The following is an 18,278-nucleotide window of genomic DNA, read 5'->3' as shown; positions in this document are numbered from 1 at the left end:
CTCTGATTGTAAATCTCATTGCGAACTAGGGAACTTTTCTAAATGCTATTTTAACCACATCAGTCTCCTGCTCAAAATCCTTCACTTCCTTGAAAAACAAGAATTTTTCAATATGGCACCTGTCATCAGGGCCTACTCTGGCCATATCTTTTTTCTTCACCTTTGGTCCCTAAGCTTCAATATTCACTTCTCTCATTTAAGCTTCTGTACATTTCCCCTGTAAATTAACACTAACTTTCTAGTACGTTTTACTATGTGATAAGGCAGCTATTCCCTTCATTACTTTTTAAGAGTCTCATGCTCTACCGACTGAGCTAGCCAGGCACTTGCCCTTCATTACTTTTTAGCAAAAATATGTAGGATCTCCCTCCTTCATGCCCCCCCCCCCGCCCCCAGGTAAAATAAAATTAAAAAAAAGTGAAATCTACTTGAACTTTCTGTAGAACTAAAGGGCTGCTACTCAAAACACCCCCCGCTCCCCTTTATATTTCATGCACATGATGCAATGGATCCTTTAGTTTCTAGTAAAAGCAGAGGAGGTGCTGTAGGGGTCCAGGTGCCGTAGTCCCTGCCTTGATTCCTTGCAGGTACAGTTTTCAGGATGAATAATTTCCCAGGCAAACTTATAACTCCGCTCAGAGACATTCTTGGGTTACTGCCATATGACCAACTGCTCTTACAGCTTGAAACTCAATAAACCAGTGTTAATAAATAATTCTCTGGCTATTATTAGCAAGACAAGTAATAATAAGTGTTGGAGAGGTTGTGGAGAAAAAGAAACCCTCACACACTGTTGGTGGAAATGTAGTTATAGTCGCTATGAAAAACCAGTATAGAGGTGCCACAAAAATTAAAAGTAGAGTTACCGTATGACCCAGCAATCTTGTAGTTGGTTACTACATGAAAAAATTGGAAAGCATTTATTTGTAAAGATATATGCTCCCTTATGTTCATTGTAGTATTATTCATGGTGGCCAAGACATGGAAACAACCGAAGTGTCTCTCCATAGATGATAGAACAAAGAAGATGTCGTACATAAATACAAGGAAATACTACTCAACCATAAGAAAAAGTGAAATACTTTTATTTGCAACAACATAGATGGATCTTGAGAATATTATGCTAAGTGAAATCAGTTAGATGTAAAAAAGTCAAAAACTCTGATTTCACTCATGTGTGGGATATAAAACTGAAAGCAACAAATGAACAAACAAGACAAACAAAAAAACACGTATACACAGAGACAACAAACAGTATGGTGGTCACTCGAGGGAAAGGGGGTTGGGGCGAGGTAGAAAAGGGTAAAGGGGGTCAAATACATGGTGACGGAAGAAGACTTAATTTTGGGTGGTGAAGACACATTACAAAATACAGAGGATATATTATAGAATTGTACAATTGAAAGCTCTATAATGTTATTAATCAATCATTTAAAATAAAAAATAAATCTTTCATTATTGTATTTTGTATGCTTTTATTTACACTTATGATATTTGCATTCTCGGATTTGTATTATTTTTCTTTTGCATGTGTTTTTGGGCTGTGAATTTAAAAGCATTTTATCTGCTTTCCTTTTTGTTTTACCTTTGCTCTCTCTCTTTTTTGTTTAAAATTTATTTTTATTGATTTCAGAGAGGAAGGGAGAGGGAGAGAAAGATAGAAACACCAATGATAAGAGAGAATCATTGATTGGCTGCCTCCTGCATGCCCCACTGGAGATCGAGTCTGAAACCCAATCTGCATCTATTGACCTCTTCTCGTCCATCCCTGCCACCTGCCCCAGGCTTTCACTACCCTATTGTCCATGGGTTATGCACATATGCGTACAAGTTCTTTGGTTGATCTCTTGCCACCCCCCCGGCTCCCCCCACCCCCCCGCCTTCCCTCTGAGATTCTGCAGTCTGTTCCATGCTTCCATGTCTCTGGATCTATTTCGTTCATCAGTTTATTTTGTTACTTAGATTCCACATATGAGTGAGGTCATGTGATACTTGTCTTTCTCTGACTGACTTATTTCACTTAGCATGATACTCTCCAGGTTCCTCCATGCTGTCTCAAAGGGTAAGAGGTCCTTCTTTTTTACTACTGCATAGTATTCCATGGTGTAAATGTACCACAACTTTTTTATCCACCCATTTACTGATGGGCACTTGGATGTTTCCTGATCGTAGCTATTGTAAAATGGACTGCTCTGAACATAGGGGTGCATACATTCTTTCTGATTGGTGTTTTGGGTCTCTTAGGTTATATTCCTAGAAGTGGGATTACTGGGTCAAATGGCAGTTCTGTATTTAATTTTTTGAGGAACCTCCATACTGTTCTCCACAGTGGCTGCACCAGTCTGCATTCCCACCAGCAGTGCAGGAGGGTTCCCTTGTCTCATCCTCACCAGTACTTGTCATTCATTGATGGAAGCCATTTAGCAGGTGTGAGGTGATAGTTCACTGTAGTTTTAATTGGCATCTCTCTGATGATCAGTGACTTTGAGCATTTTTTTTCCATGTCTCTTGGCCATCTGTATGTCCACTTTGGAGAAGTGTCTATTTAGGTGTTTGCCCATTTTTTAATTGGACTGTTTATCTTCCTTTTGTTAAGTTGTATGAGTTCCTTATATATTTTGGATATTAACCCTTTATCAGATGTATCATTGTCCAATATGCTCTTCCATGTAGTGGGCTCCCATTTCATTTTGTTGATGATTTCTTTGCTGTGCAGAAGCTTTTTATTTTGATGTAGTCCCATTTGTTTATTTTCTCCTTAGTTTTTCTTGCCCTAGGTCTAGGAGATGTATCCGCAAACATATTGCTACAAGAGATTTTGCTGCCTATGGTTTCTTCTAGCATTTTTGTGGTTTCACGACTTATTCTTTTTTAAGTCTTTTATCCATGTTGAGTTTATTGTTGTGTGTGGTGTAAGTTGGTGGTCTAGTTTCATTTCTTTGTATGTATTTGTCCAATTTTTCTAACATCATTTATTGAAGATACTATCTTGAGTCCATTATATGCTCTTGCCTCCTTTGTCAAATATTAATTGAGTGTAATGGCTTGGGTTGATTTGGGGGGTCTCTGTTCTGTTCCATTGTTCTATATGCCTGTTCTTGTGCCAGTACCAGCCTGTTTTGATTACAGTGACTTTATAGTATAACTTGATATCTGGTATTGTGATCCCTCCAACTTTGTTCTTCTTTCTTGAGAATGACCCCTTTTAGCCCATGTACCACATCTTTTTTATCCATTCATAAATCCAATGAGCAAGTAATTTTTATGTCGTGGCTACTGTGAATAATGCAGCAATGAACATAGGGGTACATATATCTTTATGAATAAGTGTTTTCAATATTTTAGAGTAGGTACCCACAAAGGGATTGCTGGACCTTGTGGGAGCTCTATTTTTTTTTAATTAAAAAAAATTAAATTTATTGTGTGCCTACCACCCAAAGTCAAATCTTTTTTTGTCACCATATATTTGACCCCCTTTACACTTTACTAAACTCTCACCCCCTTTCCTCTGGTAACAGCCATACCGTTATCTGTGTCTATGATTTTTTGTTTGTTTTTCTTGTTTGTTCATTTGTTGCTTTCAGTTTTATATCCCACATATGAAGGAAATCATGATGTTAGCTGAGGTTTAGTGGTAATTACCTTATTATGTTGAAGTAATTTTCTTCTATAACTAATTAATTGGATATATATATATATGTGTGTGTGTGTATATATATATATATACATATACATACATATACATACATATACATACACATATATATACATACATATATATATATATATATATATATATCTATGTATATATATATATTGATTTTGGAGAGGAAGGGAAAGGGAGAAAGAGGTAGAAACATCAATGATGAGAGAGAATCACAGATTGGCTGCCTCCTGCATGCCCCACACCGGGGATCGAGCCCGCAACCCAGGCATGTGCCCTTGACAAAAATCGAACCTGGGACCCTTCAGTCCACAGGCCAATGCTCTATCCACTGAGCAAAACCAGCCAGGGATAATTGGTTGTTTTAATTATGAATGAATGTTGTACCTTATCAAATGTTTTTCTGCATTTATTGAAAGGATCATATAATTTTTATCCTTTATTTTGTTAGTGTGGTGTATAACATTGACTGATTTGCTCATGTTTAACTATCCTTGTGCTTCTGAAATAAACTCCATTTGATCACGATGTATTATCTTTTTAATGTATTGTATTTGATTTGCTAGTATTTTGCTTAGGATTTTTGCATCTATATTCATCAGAGATAGTGGTCAATAGTTTTTGTTTCTTTGTTTTTGTGGGGGAGTTATCCTCGCAAAGTTTTAGTATCAGAGTCATATTGGCATCATAAAATGTTTAAAAGTATTATATTTTCTCTAACATTTTGGGAAACATTGAGAAAGATAGGTGTTACATTTTCTTTGACTATTTGGTGGAATTCACTAATAAAGCCATCTGGTCCTGATCTTTACTTTTTGGGAATTTTTTGATGGTTCTTTTAATTTCCCCACTCTTGATCTGTCTATAGAACTATATTTTGCAGTTCTTTATGATTCATCTAGGAAAGATATATATTTATGGGAACTTATCCATTTCTTCTAGGTATATAGTTGTTTATAGAATCTTTTGTATGATCCTTTGTATTTCTGTAGTGTCTGTGATAAATTTTCCTTCACTTCTGATTTTGAATATTTGAATGTTCTCTATTTTCCTTAGTGAGTCTAGCCAGAAGTTTGTCAATTTCATTATTTATTTCAAAGAACCAGCTATTTGTTGATTTAAATTGGCATTATCTTTTTGTTCTCTATTTTATTTAATTCTGCTCTAGTTATGATTGGTTTTTTTTCTGCTGACTTTGGGCTACATTTGTGTGTCTTTTTCTAATTTTTAAAGATATAATGCTAGGTTTTTAATTTGAGATTTTTATTGTGATTTTTTTAAAGATAAGCTTGTAGTGATATAAACATTTCATATTACTACTTCTACTTCATCCTAAAAGTTTTGATATGTTGTATTTTCTCTCTATAATTTTTGATCTCTCTTCTTATTTCTTTATTGACCCAGTCATTTCTAGTAGCATGTTGTTTAATGTCCATATATTTGTGGGTTTTTTCTGCCTTTTTATAGTTGATTTCCAATGTGAAAACATTGTAGTCAGAGAAAATGCTTGATATAATTTCAATCTTCTTAAATTTGTTCAGACTAGTTTATACTCTGATATGTGGTGTATCCTTGATAATGTTTCATGTGCACTAGAGAAGAATGTATATTCTCGTGCTCTGGGGTGAAAGGCTCAGTATATGTGAATTATGCTCATTTGGTCTAGTGCAGTGATCGGAAAACTGTGGCTCGCGAGCCACATGCGGTTCTTTGGCTTCTTGAGTGTGGCTCTTCCACAAAATATCACGTGTGGGCACGCAAGTACAGTGCCATTGAAACTTCGTGGCCCATGCGCAGAGGTTGGTTTTCGGTTCTCAAAAGAAATTTCAATTGTTGTACTGTTGATATTTGGCTCTGTTGACTAATAAGTTTGCCAACCACTGGTCTAGTATTTCATTTAAGGTGATTTTCTTCCTGATTTTCTGTTTTTCTGATCTATCATAGCTGTCAATGGGATATTGAAGTCCTCTATGTTAATTGGGTTTTTGTTAGTTTTTTGTTGTTGTTTGTTTTTAGTGCTGTTAGTAGTTGCTTTATATATTGGTCCTCCTTGATTGAGTGCATAGATATTGAGAAGTGTTGTGTCTTAATATATTGTTTTCTTTATCATTATAAAATGTCTATCTTTGTCTTTTGTTACATTTTCTATCTTGAAATTTATTTTGTCAGATATAGGTAATGCTATACCTTCTTTCCTATGGATATCATTTGCTTGGAGAATTATTTTTTTTTGCCCTTTCAGTTAGAGTCTGTATTTGTTTTTGCAGCTGATATGTATCTCCTGAAGGCAGCATATGTTTAGGTTGGTTTTGTTTTTTATCAAATCTATGCCTTTTATTGGTGAGCTTAGTCCAATTATGTTTAGTTCTGGGTGTTTTTTTTGTGTGTGTCTGGTTACCACTAGGTTTATGTTAAAGAAAATTTTATATGGACAGTATTCTTTGTTCTTCTGAATGCATCTAATCACCATCCCGTTTCACAAATGCATTGTTTTACTTCTCTTTTTTTATGTTTTTGTTGTTGAAACAGATTATCCCTACTTATGTTGTGTGTTCATTTTTGTCTTCTTCCTTTTTTAAAATGCTATTACCTGCTTTTGCCTTCGTGTGATATTTAAGTGTACAGTACAGTACCCTATTCTAAAAAAAGAGTTGTAATATCATGCTTCTGTCTGCCTGTGGGTAATCTCCATGTAGTTTTGTGACGTTTTGTTCTTTGTTTCAGTTATATTAAGCCCCTTGAACATTTGTTGCAATGGAGGTCTTCTGTGGCAAATTCCCTCAGCTGCTATCTGTCTAGAAAATGTTTTATTTCTCCTTCATATCTAAAGGATAAATTTGCTGGGTATATTATTCTTGGCTGGTAATTTCTCTCTTTAAGTAGTTTGAATATTTTATTCCCAGCTCTCCTCCCTTGTAGGGTTTCTTCTGAGAATCTGATGATAATCTAATGAGATTTCCTTTATAGGTTACTGTCTTTTTTTCTCAGCTATCTTGGTAAATCTTTCATTATTATTAATTTTTGACAGTTTTAATATAATGTTCCTTAAGTAAGGCATTTTAGAATGGAGGTAATTAGGTGTTCCATTTGCTTCTGGGATTTAAGGATTTAGTTCTTTCCATAGGTTTGGAAATTTCTCATCAACTATATTTTTTGGAGTAGGCTCTCTGTTTTCTTTCTTCTTTTTTTCTGATATGCCCATTATTCTTATATTACTCTTTCTGATGGAGTCAGATGGTTCTTTTAGAGTTCTTTCATTTAAAAAATATTTTCCAATATCTCTCTTCTTTGCCCTGCATCATTTCTAGAATTTGGTATTAATAGCACTACTTCTTTCCTTCATCTGGTCAACTCCATTTCTTAAGATTGCTGGTTTATTCTTTATCTATTTTATTGAGTTTTTCATCTTCAGAATATATTTGTGGTTCTTTTTTAAAAGATTTAATCTTGTTGGTAAAGTATTAGTTTTGTTCATTGATTTTATTTCTGGGTTCATTAAATTGCCCATCTTGGTTTTCTTGTATCTTGTTGAGTTTTTTGTAACTGCAACATTGAAATTTTTTTCACTTAAATCACATGGTCTTATGTCTTAAGCTCATTTTCTCAAGATTTAAATTTTTTTCTTTCTTAGCTGCCTCATTACCTTGGTTATTCATGGTGTTTGATGGATTTCTTTTCTGTCTATGTATTGATGTATGCATGGCAGTACCTTAGTAGACTGATGCAAGAAAAGTCTTTCTAATGATTTCTAGTAGGTGACACTGAATCACAGGTTTTTTAGTTCTCTTGAACTGCTCTGGCTTTTCAGATCTCTGTGAGTTGGTAGAAAATGTCCCGTGATTTCTGGGAAGTTGGACATCTTTTCTGTGTCTAGGTCACTTCAGTCTCAGGGGACAAACTCTGCAAGGGAATGTGGTAGACATTAGGTTTCCCAATCTGTAAAATCCCTGTGGTGACTCCTGAAGCTAGACACTGCTGGCAGTGAAGCCACAGTGGGTGGGTGTGTGGTTAGCTGGGAGAAGCAGGCTGCTACCTTTGTTGCTTTATAGCCAGTAATGGTGACTGGCAGACCTCAGTGGCCTCCCCTTTGTATCTCCACTGACCCTGGAATCGGTTGCAGAGTGCAGCTCTTGCTCAGGGAAAAATGTTTCTGTAGTATTAGCAGTCAAGTTTGCAGGTAATGCCCTCTGCCATCCCACACTCACTGCTTCAGCTTCTTCCGGGCCCTTCTGCTAGCTCTGGGAGGGTGAGAGGAAGCAGGCTCTGGCAGGGTGATGGGAGGTGGCCAGGCTTGGTGGCTTGTTCCTCGGTCTGAAATGCCAATTGCCGGACAACCATGGTCATACCTCTGTTCTTTGTGCTGCCCAGGTCACTGGGTTCAGCTGCAGCATACACTGACCACTTCCCTAGAAATGCTCACTGTATTTCTCTATTCCTCTCTGAAGGGAGTGCCAGTGACAACCCAATCCTTCCCTCTCTGGGCTGAGACTCCCAGTGAGCTCCAGGTTGCAAGCTCAGGGATTCATCCCTGTCACCATCTTAGCTCTTCTCTCTCCCACCTCCCTGGTTTGCTCCCCTTGCCCACCTTCAGGTGTTTCATTGTGCAGCTCTCTCAGGTGTGTTGGTGGGTTGAGAAGGGAATTATTTGTTGAATTACAGCTGTTTAAATAGCTGAAACTTCAAGGGGAGAAACCAAGGGACTCTCACTGCACCATTTCTCTGACCTCTATTATTATTATTTTTTTTTTTTGAGGAAACTCCATACTGTTTCCAGAGTGGCTGAACAAATTCACATTTTTAGAAATATATATTTTATTGATTTTTTACAGAGAGGAAGAGAGAGGGATAGAGAGTTAGAAACATCGATCAGCTGCCTCTTGCACACCCCATACTGGGGATGTGCCCGCAACCATGGTACATGCCCTTGACCAGAATCGAACCTGGGACCCTTGAGTCCGCAAGACGACACTCTATCCACTGAGCCAAACCAGTTTCGGCCAAATTTACATTTTTGCCAGCAGTGTATGAGGGCTTCTTTTCCTCTCCTCCCTCTCCAACTCAAGTTATTTCTTGTCTTGTTGTTAATAGCTATTCTAACAAGTGTGAGGTGGTAACCCACTGTGATTTTAATTTGCATTTCCTTGTAACTAGTGAGGTTGAGCATCTTTTCATATATCTGGTGGCCATTTGAATGTCTTCTAGGGAAAAGTGTCTTTTCAAGTCCTCTGTCAATTTTTAAAAATTGGATTGTTTTGTTGTTGTTGAGTTGTATATCTTCTTTATATAATTAGCTTCCATCAGAGATTTTGTTTGCACATATCTTCTAACCTTTAGTTGGTTGCCTTTTATTTTGTTGATTTTTTCTTTTGCTGTGCAGAAGTCTTTTGGTTTGATGTACTCTGATTCATTTATAAAAATTGCCCTGGCTGGCATGGCTCATTGGTTGGAGCATCAGCCCATTACAATTCAATTCCCAGTCAAGGGCAAGTCTCTGGGTTGCAGGTTCTATCCCTGATCCTGTGAGGCAGCCAATCAATGAGTCTCTCTCTGGGTTGCGCCAGCACAGCCAAGGGTTCGGCGAGCCTGAGCGGGGCCGACGAAGGATGGAGAAATGATAGACAAAGAGAAAAAGCTGGGTCTAGGATCTTCTGTGCCTTGCTGAGGCCACAGAACAGATCCAGACTGCAAAGCTGAGGCTTTATTTATAATCAGGGACAAACAAGGTAATCTACAATGTTGTTGTAAGTTTCACTTGTTTTGGCAGCACTTGCTGCCCCTCCCACAGCCCATCTGCTACCCAGGAAAGATCTAGAGAGCAGTTACAAGATCAAGCTTAATTATATTTAGAGGACTGAGCCCTCCAAGCTGGGACTTGTTTGCGACTTTGCCAGCAGGTCAGTCCGAAGCTTAACCCTATAACTGCTTCCTACATCTCTCTCTCTCTCTCTCTCTCTCTCTCTCTCTCTCTCTCTCTCTCTCTCTCTCTCTTCCCCTATTACCCCCACTCCTCTCCCTTTCACTCTCTCTAAAAAAATCTATTATCAGTCATCCTTGCATTATTCAGGTTAATTTTTGGGTTGACTCAGATCATTAATTTCTTAAGAAGAATTATGTGGATATTCTTTGAATTTTTGAGTGTTCAAATATGGATTAATTTTGGCCATATAAAATGATGATAATTTGTCTGAACAAAAAAATTTAAGATTCTCACATTACCTCAGAATTCTCAAATATTTCTCCCCAGCATTGAACATGAGGTATCTAATGCTAATGTCTTAAAATTCAGACAACAGGTGAGACTGAGTGTAAACTTTTCTCAATAACTGGGAGCACAATTCTGTGAGTCCTCTATAGTAGAAGAGTAGAGGTTTTAGGCTGGGTTATTGTTGTTGTTGTTTTCTCCTAAGGACATCTATCTGAAATATTAGTGGCTGGCATATCTTTTGGGCTCTGAATAAATGTCACTCAAATGCTTATATGAAAACCAAACAAAGGAATAATAGTTAAACTGTCTTCAGGCTGCCACAGCAAGCATTAATGAAAGGGTAAAAAATAAAGACTCAACACAGTAATTAATTCTCCCATGAACACTCTAGTCCCCTGGGTCACTTCTCTGCCTCACATAAAACTCCTCTCTAATAAAATACCACCCAGGGGACACCAGTGCTCCCAGGCCATGAACTGTGAACAGAAGGCTGCATGGCTGCTCTTCAAACTCAGAGCACCTGTGGACACACTCAACTCATTTAGGGTAGAATGGGGATCCGAGGCCTCTCCCTGTGTATTCCCTACAGACCCATTCATACAACATGAGTGACAATCTCTGTCTGTCAGCTCACCACTTCCAGGTCAATCCCACTCATGGGTCCCTTTAACAGCCACAGTTTGTCTAACTGCGGAAACTAAGAAGTAATGTGTCTTCCTTTGATGATCTGATCACCTGTATTGCTACTGGTGCTCCCTCTTCACTATGGAATATGGAGAGTTGCCTGTGATGATACAGCTACACTTAAAGTGCGTTGTGTCTTCTAATAATGTTTTTGTGAAGAGCAGAATAAAAAGATAGAGAGAGTCTGAGGGGATAAGGAGAACAGGCAAGGGAATGAGAAGAATGACGGTAGACTCCAGAGGAAACAATGATGGGTAGGTAAAATGATACAGAGAAGATAAAGCAGAAAGGAAGGCTGGGAAGCTGATAGGAGAGGGAGGAGACCACAGAGAGATAAGGAGTGGGGGCACTGCTGGAAAGGCCACTGGCCACTACCAAGGACCTTCTTTCACCTATTTTTGTAGAAAAGGATATGAGAATCCAAGTATGGACTTGATTTCTCCAAGGCCAAGAGGGACATAACTTTCCAGCCAGACCACAGACTGCAGACCTTCTTGGAAGCCAGACTCATTTTATAGTTGTTCGCACCATGGGGAGGTTAGGGCACAGACAGGGGCAGGAAGAAAATGTGGAAGCCAAGATAGTGATCGAGATGGAGGGGAAATGAGAGACCTTGTGGGAGGCTGTGGCGAGGGAGGCTGTGGTGAGGTTTCTCTGACAGAGAAGTGAGCAGAAGGAGAGGTGTGTTTGTCTGTGTGGCAAGGGAAGTTAGATCAGAGCACAAAAGGGTTTGGAGGGGAAGCTGGTCTCCGAGTTCTGAGGAGCACTTGTCCTGCTATGGCATCCTTTCCCCAACAAGCTTCAATGCTGCTGCTGCTGCCCCTGCTCTTCAAGGGAATTCTCTGCCCTTGGCCAAGCCCAGAGGGTAAGGAGAACCTGGGTGGAATGATACCTGTGCTTGGGCATAGCAGGGTGGAGAAAGGTTCTGGGGAGGGTCTGGGGGAGGGAGTAACGCTCCCCATTGGTGACCTTTTCATCTGCATGCCAGGGTCTTTCTGGGCAACATATCCTTGACCCCAGCCTCAGTTTCTCTCTCTGATTTTGGGGAGATGAAATTGGGTCAGGGGGAAGGGGAGATGAGAATATGTGCAAACTTTATCTGCATTTCTCTTTTCCTATATGGGCCCATCTTCTCCCATCCTTTCACCCTGTCTCAATTGTCATTTCTCTGTCTCTCAGCTGGCCAAGTCCTAGGACCCCATCATCTAGCAGGAGAAGAACCCCTCTCCCTTCACGTGCTCCAGATCTTCTCCTTCGCCAACCACAGCTGGGAGAAAACCCAGAGCTCAACCTGGCTGGGCGAAGTGCAGACTCATCGCTGGGACAGTGTGTCGGGCACCATCAGCTATCTGATGCCCTGGTCCCGGGGCAATTTTAGCAAGGAGGAGTTGAAGTACATCAATTCGCTATTGCATCTGTACTTCCATGGATTTCCCCTGGAAGTGCAGGCGCATTCCAGTCAGTTTCATTTGGAATGTGAGTTTGTTATTCCAAGGTGGTTTTTGCCTGAGGGTCCGACCAGGTGAAGATGGTATATGGGCTCTGACTCTCATTCAACCTTCCCAACCTTGTTTTCTGTCTCCCTTCACTCACTCTCTCCTCTTTGCTTCACCCTTCTGGTCATTCCCACTCTACCTCTATCCCAGCACAAACACAGCAGGACCTACATGCACATATCTCCTCACACCTCTGCATGTACCCTCATATTCTGGCTCCTTGGGATGGCTGTCTCCTTTTGATGTTCTTTCCTCACCCTCGGCCTCAGATTCAGCTTTTCCCATCCAGAATCTGCTCTCCTTTCTTCCTGGCCTTAGTGTTCACGTGGCCTAACCAGCACCCAAGCCTCCCAAGTAAGCTCTTCCTGACGAGTCTGCTATATTTCTAAGCCTTCCCAACTAGGCCATTTAAATTAATTATTATTATTATTATTTTTTAATTTAATACATTTTTATTGTTCAGATTATTACAATTGTTTCTCCTTTTTCCCCTCATAGCTCCCATCCACCCCACCCTCTGCCCTTACCTCCCCACCACTGTCCTCATCCATAGGTGTGCGATTTTTGTCCAGTGTCTTCCCACACCCCCCTATCCCCTTTCCCCCTGAGAATTGTCAGTCCACTCCCTTTCTATGCCCCTGATTCTATTATATTCACCAGTTTATTCTGTTCATCAGATTTTTTATTCACTTGATTTTTAGATTCACTTGTTGATATACCTGTATTTATTGTTCATAATTTTTATCTTTACCTTTTTCTTCTTCTTCTTCTTAAAGAATACCTTTCAGCATTTCCTGTAATACTGGTTTGGTGGTGATGAACTCCTTTAGCTTTTTCTTATCTGTGAAGCTCTTTATCTGACCTTCAATTCTGAATGATAGCTTTGCTGGGTAGAGTAATCTTGGTTTTAATATTCACTTTGAATATTTCTTGCAACTCCCATTTGGCCTGCATAGTTTCTGTTGAGAAATCAGCTGACAATCATATGGGTGCTCCCTTGTAGGTAATTAACTGTTTTTCTCTTGCTGCTTTTAATATTATCTCTGTCTTTTGCTCTTGGCTGTTTCATTATGATGTATCTTGGTGTGGTCCTCTTTGGATTCCTTTAGTTTGGGGTTCTGTGCACTTCCTGGACTTGTAAGTCTATTTCTTTCACCATGAGGGGGAAGTTTTTGGTCATTATTTCTTCAAATAGGTTTTTGTATCTTGCTCTCTCTCTTCTTCTGGCACCCCCATAATTCAGATGTTGGTACGCTTGAGGTTGTCCCAGAGGCTCCTTACACTATCTTCAAATTTTTGGATTCTTTTTTCTTTTTGCTTTTTCAGTTGAGTGTTTTTTTTTCTTGTATTTCAAATCTTTGACTTGATTCCGTGGTCTTCTAGTCTGCTGTTAGGTCTCTGTATAATATTTTTTATTTCAGTCAGTGTATGTTTAATTTCTAATTGATCCTTTTTCATATCCTCGAGGGTTTTGCTAAATTTATTGGCCTTTTCTAGGAAATTCTTGAAAAACCTTATAACCATGGTTTTGAACTCTATATCCAGTCGTTTGCTTTCCTCCATTTCTTTCATTTGTGATCTGTTTCTTTGTCTCCGCATTTTCAATGCTTCCCTGAGTTGGTAGAGTAGCTTTGTGTAGTATGTGTCCTATAGGGCCCAGTGGCTCAGCCTCCCCAGTTACCTGAGGTGGACACTCTTGGTGCACCCCTTTGTGGACTATGTGCACAGCCTTGTTGTAGTTAAGTCTTTGTTGTTGGTGTCACTGGGAGGAATTGACCTCCAGGCCAACTGGCTGTGAGGATCAGCTTTGTCTACGCTGGGAGAACTTCTGTGCTTGAGAGACTCTTATGAGATAAGACTTGCAAAATTGCAAAAGCCTCTGTGCTCATCTTGGATGTGGGGGGGAGTCTCAGGGCAGAGCAGACAACCTTGGCTTCCCGTCAGCCCTGCCCTATGAGGCCCTTGGGTCTCAGTGTCTCTCGATAATCACTGCAAACACCTCTGAGAAAAAGCCACCCTGGAGTTTCACCTGCTACCAGACAGTCCAGTTTCTCCCCGAATGAGTCTGGGTTCACTGAACTCGCCCCGAACTGGAGTTCAGCACAGTCGGGAGCTTCCTTCTCCCTCCCGCTTTAGAAAGCTAGCCATGCACTCAGCCACCCGTGCACTCAGCCGCCCATCCTCTCTGCACGTGCGTCTCTGTACCTCAGCCTTTTGCAGCTCCTCTGAGTCTCAATGTGCTTTCCTTTTTCCTTCTAGTTGTAGAATTTCTACTCAGCCAGCTTTCCTGTGGTTCTGGATGTTGTCCGTTTTGTCTTTTAGTTGTAGTTTTGATATTGTTGTGCAAGGCAGCAGTTTAGGTGTTTACCTGTGTTGCCATCTTGGTTTCCTCTCTCAAATTAAATTAATTATTATTTAAAAAACCCCATAATTCTTTATTGTTGAAAGTATTACATATGTCCCCCTATTTCCTCCATTAAAACTTTCCAGCCTCTCCCCAGCCTCCCCGCCCGCCCCCCAAAGGCCCTCACTATCCCATTGTCTGTGACCATGGGCCATGCATATATGCATACAAGGTTCTTGGTTGATTACTTCCCACCCACCCATCCTCCCCTGCCTTCCCTCCAAGATTCTGAACTCTGTTCCATGCTTCCATGTCTCTGGATCCACTCCATTCAGTTTATTTTGTTACTTAGATTCCACATATGAGTGTGATCATGTGATACTTGTCAAATTAATTATTTTTACATGCCTTTATTCTCTTCACATTTTCTTTCCACATTTCTCCCTCCCCTTTTCATCCCAGCATGAGTATCCCATGCGATTCACCAGATAATTTTTTCCCCCTTGATTCCTTTTACTTTACAGACTGTTCCCTTTCCCTCCCAACAATTCTTTCCACACTGACGCTCTCTTCTTTGTCCACCCCCAGATCCCTTTGTGATCCAGATATCATCCGGCTGTACACTGCATCCTGGGAAGGCCTCAGAAGCCTTCTTATATTGGGCATATCAAGGATCAGATTTCCTGAGTTTAGAAGGATATTCCTGGAAGCCGTCTCCAGGAGCAGGAAGTCGGGCTCAGAATGTCTGTATAGAGCTCAATCACTACCCATATATTAAAGAAGTTGCGAAGAATCTTCTCGGTGACATCTGCCCTCGCCTTCTGGCTAGCTTTGCTGTGGCAGGGAAGTCAGAACTGGAACGGCAAGGTCAGCCCAACTCCCCCTCCTGTCACATCCTTAGAGCTTTAGTTCTTGTATTTGAGTTTTTAACTCTTTATCATCTCTTTGAAACACAAAATAAGAGGCTAGAGGATGAGTTTCCAAGACAAGAGAAAGAAGTGGTTACTCAAACTGCTAAGGTTCCTGACTCACTAAAGTCCGCTTCTTCTCATCTTTCCAGTGAAGCCAGAGGCTTGGGTGTCCAAAGGTGCTAGTCCTGGTCCTGGGCGCCTGCTGCTGGTGTGCCATGTGTCTGGCTTCCATCCCAAGCCTGTGTGGGTGCGGTGGATGCGGGGTAAGCAGGTGCAGCCCGGCACTCAGCAAGGGGACATCTTGCCCAATGCTGACAGAACGTGGTATCTTCGAGTGACCCTGGATGTGGCAGCTAGAGAGGCGACTGGCCTGACTTGTCGAGTGAAACACAGCAGCCTCAAAGGCCATGATATAATCATCCATTGGGGTGAGGAACAACGAGGCCATCATCTAATCATGCACTGGGGTAAGGAAAAAGGAGGTCATTTTCTAATCATACACTGGGGTTTGGCAAGCCTGAGGGAGGGCTGGTGAAGGATGAAGAAAAAGACAGACAGGAGAACAATCTGGGTCTAGGTGGATCTCCTGTGCCTTGCTGAGGCCACAGAACAGATCCAGACTGCAAAGCTGATGCTTTATTTATAGTCAGGGGTAAACAAGGTAATTTACAATGTTCTTGTAAGTTTCACTTGTTTTGACAGCACTTGCTGCCCCTCCCACAGTCCATTAGCTACCCAGGAAAGATCTAGGGAGCAGTCACAAGATCAAGCTTAATTATGCTTAGAGGACTGAGCCCTCTAAGCTGGGTCTTGTTTGCGACTTTGCCAGCAGGGCAGTCTGAGGCTTAACCCTATAACCGTTCCCTACATGGGGCGAGGAAGAAGGAGGGCCGCTGGGGGAAATGAGAGTCTTCCCATAGATCCAGGGCTAGTGAATGGGTACCTGGGGAAATGAATAAGAATGCTATACACAGAGGATGAAAGTGGGAAAATCCAAGTAAAGAAGGGTGAAGAACAAAAGCAATTAAATTTCAAGAAAAAGGGAGAGGATTAGCGGTAGTAAAGAGAAAAAACAGGAGTCTAATGATGTGGTAAAAAGAAGAGAGAGAGGGGTGAGATCAGGGACATAGACCAGGAAGAACTGAAAGGAGGGCTCTAGAAAATACACAGGAAAACATGTGCATGGCCCCACCCCTGTGAAATGAGAAGCATTAACTGAGGTAGAATAGAGACACTTCATAAATTGGCATTCTTATTTTATCCCCAAGAAGATGGATACCACATCCTCCCCATATTGACCTGCTTGGCTATAATGGTTACCCTCGTTGTGTTGGTTGTGGTTGGTCCGTGGTTTCAAAAGCAGAGGTGAGATTTTCTTGTTCTGTTTCCTCAACTACTTATCAAATCACTCTTTTTTACTCTGTTATTTTCTTTCTTCCCCCATTCTTTCTTTTTCCTTTTCTCAAAAGAATTTTTGTGAGTTTATTTGAGCCAATCTGTGGACAATTGCTGGGAACAGTATCTCAACGGATTGGGATAGTGCTCCAGAGAATGGCGAGTTTTCATCTATTTCATACATTGCCATCCAAGGAGGGAACGTAGGTGGTTACATGAAATCCACTGGTGATAAATTAGAGAGGCGGGAGAAAGCAAACGGGGGCAGGGCGGTGAGAACCTCTGGATTGGATAAAAAGTAAAATGATAGACACATACTTCTGTGGGTGCAGGATAGTTAATAGTCCACAATTAATATGATACCAATAACAATGAAGGAATTTGTGGTATCCTGTCCTGGCGCCCAGGCACATTAGGTTGTGTCCCAAAGGGTCCAGGAAAAGGGAAGTTACAAGTTAACCAGACATTTCAAGGATATGTTATCACAGATGCACAAAGACAGTTAAGGTAGAGGCTGACCTTGTCAGACTTCCCCCTTTCTTGATTTCTTTCCTTTGAGATCAAGATTCTCTTCTTCTCCCACAGCTTCAACTGGACCGTCTGCTCTCCCCATGCACACAACCTTGCCTTTCCCACAGAAGCCAACATCCAACAACCCAGGAGTTTAGGACATCAACTCTACTTGGCACAGAAATCATGGATGAAAAACAGATTCTTGAAGAAAGGAAAAATAAGCCTAAGCAAACTCTGATGGCATTTGTTTTACCTTATGCATAACATTCTTGTCCGCTTCTTAAAAAAATATCACACAACTATTTTTATTGTAGAAAGTATTACAGATGTCCTCCCTCTTTTTCCCATTGACCCCCTCCAACCTGCACCTGCCCCTCCCAAGCCTTCACCACACTATTGCCTGTGTCTATGGGATATGCATGTATGCATGTGCATTCCCCCATTAATCACCACCCCCCATTCTCCTACCCACGCCTTCCATCTGAAATTTGTCAGTCTGTTCCATGCTTCTATATCTCTGGATCTATTTTGTTCATCAGTTTATGTTGTTCATTAGATTCCACATATGAGTGAGATCATGTGATACTTATCTTTCTCCTACTAGCTTATTTCGCTTAGCATAATACTCCCCAGGTCCATCCATGCTGTTGCAAATGGTGAGAGTGCTTTCTTTTTTACAACCATGTAGTATTCCATTGTGTAGATATACCACAGCTTTTTTATCCACCCATCTGCTGATGGGCACTTGGGCAGTTTTTGAATCTTAGCTATTGTAAATCTCTCTGCTTAAATATGGTTCATTAAATAAACAAAGCATGATTGTTTTAAAACATCGTATTCTGATAGAGAACCGGACTCATTTGGAAACCTGTCCTCCCGCCAACCCCCATCTTGCAATAATCTCTTTTCTGCTTTGGCCACATGTTTATTGATCCTTCAAACTCGAATTCAGATGCCTGTTTGTCATGGAAGCTTCCCGGGACTGTTCAATTGAAATCTCCAGACAAATGCATTAATGCATTGTGTGGGCCCCACCCAGTGGATCAATGGACTCAATCTGACTGAA

At 40.7% G+C, this 18,278-nt stretch overlaps 1 protein-coding gene across 1 annotated transcript; it reads left to right on the top strand.

The window, feature by feature from the left end:
* Window positions 1-11,357: 11,357 nt before the first annotated feature.
* Window positions 11,358-17,450, top strand: LOC103304988 (T-cell surface glycoprotein CD1e, membrane-associated-like). The gene is made up of 6 exons (XM_054711823.1): window positions 11,358-11,418; window positions 11,733-12,029; window positions 14,982-15,260; window positions 15,454-15,732; window positions 16,576-16,669; window positions 17,285-17,450. Exons 1-6 carry the CDS (start codon window positions 11,358-11,360, stop codon window positions 17,448-17,450), a joined length of 1,176 nt encoding a protein of 391 aa, XP_054567798.1.
* Window positions 17,451-18,278: the final 828 nt, after the last annotated feature.

This window comes from Eptesicus fuscus, chromosome 22, assembly GCF_027574615.1.
Source record: "Eptesicus fuscus isolate TK198812 chromosome 22, DD_ASM_mEF_20220401, whole genome shotgun sequence".
Classification (NCBI taxonomy): Eukaryota; Metazoa; Chordata; class Mammalia; order Chiroptera; family Vespertilionidae; genus Eptesicus; species Eptesicus fuscus.
Note: the sequence above shows the minus strand (reverse complement) of the source record. Positions and strands in the feature narration are given on the sequence as shown.